Below are 3219 nucleotides of genomic sequence, written 5' to 3' on the forward strand. Positions count from 1 at the left end.
CTCTGTGAAAGCTTGAGGGATAAATCAGATAACTCATTCTAAAGTTATGATCATTCATGTGCTGCCTTCTCTACATTGGAACTAAAATAAGAAAACCAGTCTCTGATGTTACAGTAGAACAATGTTAGCAAGCATAATGTCGAGAAAGTTGTAAAAAAAAAAACCAACCAAAACTTTCAGACTTTTGCTATATATCATATAAATTGCATTCATGATCTTTGTTCTTTGTCCAAGAGAAATCATTTAAAGTTCTTTTTGCACTTCACTGACATATTGAGACCAACAATTTTCTTTTTCGTTCATATAATATTAATTTCATAGGATATCACATGCAAACTGAGTAAATTAGCAGTAAACAACAACTAATAAGTATAAGGCTCACAGGAAATTGTAGAATACCTAACAATCAATCTAGGGTATTTACCCTAAGCACGGTAACTTAAGTAATGCTGATTAGATTTATTCCTGTTTTAACGTGTGTTTTCCTATTTCGTTACATCCAAAGTACGGTAGACATCAAAGAATAATGAGTAACCCTCAGTCCCTAAAATCATACATCACGGCAGAGAAGTGAAAATTAATCATTTAGTGACAATTACAACTTAAGTCTGTGATCGTACATCTCTTCAAAATACTTCATGACCTTGTTTGAACATCGTATGACGTCAGGGGTCAACTTTTCAGGGAATTTGCTGGGAGGAAGAAATTCGCTGCTCCTCATCGCTCTGCCGTAGAAATTGACAGCATCAAGAACGAGGTTATCCCCAGCCGCTTTCCAAGACTTGAGAGAATCTGTGGAAGCATCCCATTTGAGGAGTGACTCGTTGAAAGGGAGTCCTACCTTGTCGCAATACGCTTTCAGGTAGTTTGCCGGCTTGGTCAGGAGATCATCAGCATCGATCACGATCGGATCACTGTCGATATTTTCTCTGACATACTTGTAGAGGTCGTAGAGCTCCTGTATGTAATAGCCTGATGGATAAGTTGGGTCATCATGTTCAACGTCGTACGTCCATTCATTGGCAGATTTCCCTTTGAGAAGTCCTAGCTGAGATTGGTTCGTGAACATAGCTTTTCGAGTGGAATTTATAGAGCGAATGGGATTGCGGATAAGAAAAGTGTGTTTAAACCCGCTGGGCATAAATTGGAAAGCGTTGCTGCTGACGACTCCTGCACCCATGTCTTTAACAAAAACACGATTGCTGTTGGCATTTTCCAGAGCATTCTTTACCGACGAATACCTGTGATAAGATAGATATTTCACAAATCATCTTTTCAAATTTATGGCGAATTAATGATGATGTATTCCGTTCGGGATTCATCATACAGCTGCATATGTATATATTTTGTCTTCAGATAAAAAGTCAAACTTTCATCATCAGTGGTATATAAATAATGATAATTACCGTAGGTTGAGTGTGAATGGAGGGGTTACTAGTGTTTCTTGTTCTGTATGACAGATTTCAAAGGACAAATCTATGCTTCATGATTCATTCTAAGCTGCGCAACTCTCCATCAGTGTTTCATACCAATTAGACAAAAATAACACGAGGCATTGTCTGTCGAGCACACCCAGTTTCTACATAATTTAAAAGCGTCTTATTTGAACTTGCTGTTCTTTAAGTGGAGACAATGCATTGTTTCAATAACGGCTTATGACACAAGTTACACTTCTTTGTTTTATGTTTCATACAGCCTCAGAACTATAGAATCTATACTTTCCGATGTATTCATTCTTACTGCAATCAAAAACCAAAACTCACGCAAGTCGTTGAGGTTCCACTTTAGTCCCCAATCTGTAAGATACCAGATCGGCTGTCTTTCTAAACTCCTCCTCGTTTCCCACATAGCTCATTGGAAGATCTTCTCCGCATAATTGCTTGTATGTTCTTGCGGCAACGAAGCTATACGCAAATGGTTCGAAATAGACCTCCATATCTTCAATGGCACTCACACATTTTGTAAAGGCAGTAGAGCCAGCCCTCGGGACACACCACAAAAAAACTCTAGACCTTTCCGATCCTGATTCAGTGAAAGACATATTTACGCCTTCCTCTCTGACTCCGGTGAACTCTTCTCTTCCTGATGCAACTTGAAAACCAGAGCTACAGACACACTTACACAACTTATTTCGGCACAGACACCATATCGCAGATGGTAGGGTTCTATACTATATGGAATAATAAGTGGGGCTTGCTGGTTGGTTACTTTTCGACGTTCGTTGTAATCGTCGCATATAGGCTATGTACTGGACTATAAGGGAACTAGAAAAGAGGTCAGCAAATACTACGCCCATAACCGGTTAATACAAAAACAAACAGAGACCAGGACTCTGGACTGGCATTTATCTTTTATTCTTTTTTCATTGAATGCATTATGATGCTTATTCATTTGGTTAAATGATGTCAAGACTAACTACTTATAGCTTTTAACTCCATCTGCGGTCCAAGGAATACAGTTTACTGGAGAATAGTGCCTGGTCCTCTCTAAGAAAAATCGAACTAAATCGTTGTTTGTTTGTTTGTTTTTATTTAGAAACAGCATCGAAACTGAAAGCAAGAGAATAATAAGGCAGAGGGATGAAGATGTGCTCTGAGGATCTTTTTGTCAATCTCAAAACTATTATTTTTGGACCCCATTATTATATTAGGCTATCAGTGCAGCTAGTCTACTACAATGGCAGCATGGGAGTTTAGGACGTCACTTGGTGTCAGACAAACCTGTCTACTCTCTCCCATTAATCTAACATCTTTCTTGAGAGGATCATGACAGATGCACTGCACGATCATGAGGGAACCGTCAGTATTGGAGGCAGAATAGTCACAAACTTACGTTTTGCTGACGATGGTTTAGCTAGAAAGGAGGAGGAATCAGCGAGCCTGGTTGAACGCCTGGAAAAGACATCGAGCGCCTATGGAATGGAAATCAGTTCCACCAAAACCAAACTCATGACAAACACCACAGGCATCAATCGGGACATCAAAGTTTGAGGCGAAGAGCTGGAAAAAGTGCTAAGTTTCAAATACCTGTGGGCAATTGTCACAGACCAAGGTTCAAAGACAGAGGTCATAGCCAGGATTGCACAGTCAACAACAGCATTGACAAAGCTTATGCCCCAGTCACATAGACATCCCGGATCACCCCGGATCTGATCCGGAGTGATCCGGGGAGAGATCCGTGTTGACGCCTTGGACATCCTTGGTCATCTGTGTATGTCCG

General features: G+C 40.1%; 1 protein-coding gene across 1 annotated transcript; it reads right to left on the reverse strand.

Annotated features, from left to right (window-relative positions):
- Positions 1–595: 595 nt before the first annotated feature.
- Positions 596–2041, reverse strand: LOC140228990 (uncharacterized). The gene is made up of 2 exons (XM_072309252.1): positions 1764–2041; positions 596–1241 (listed from the first exon to the last, which is right to left on the reverse strand). Exons 1-2 carry the CDS (start codon positions 2039–2041, stop codon positions 596–598), a joined length of 924 nt encoding a protein of 307 aa, XP_072165353.1.
- Positions 2042–3219: the final 1178 nt, after the last annotated feature.

Source organism: Diadema setosum, chromosome 5, assembly GCF_964275005.1.
Source record: "Diadema setosum chromosome 5, eeDiaSeto1, whole genome shotgun sequence".
Classification (NCBI taxonomy): Eukaryota; Metazoa; Echinodermata; class Echinoidea; order Diadematoida; family Diadematidae; genus Diadema; species Diadema setosum.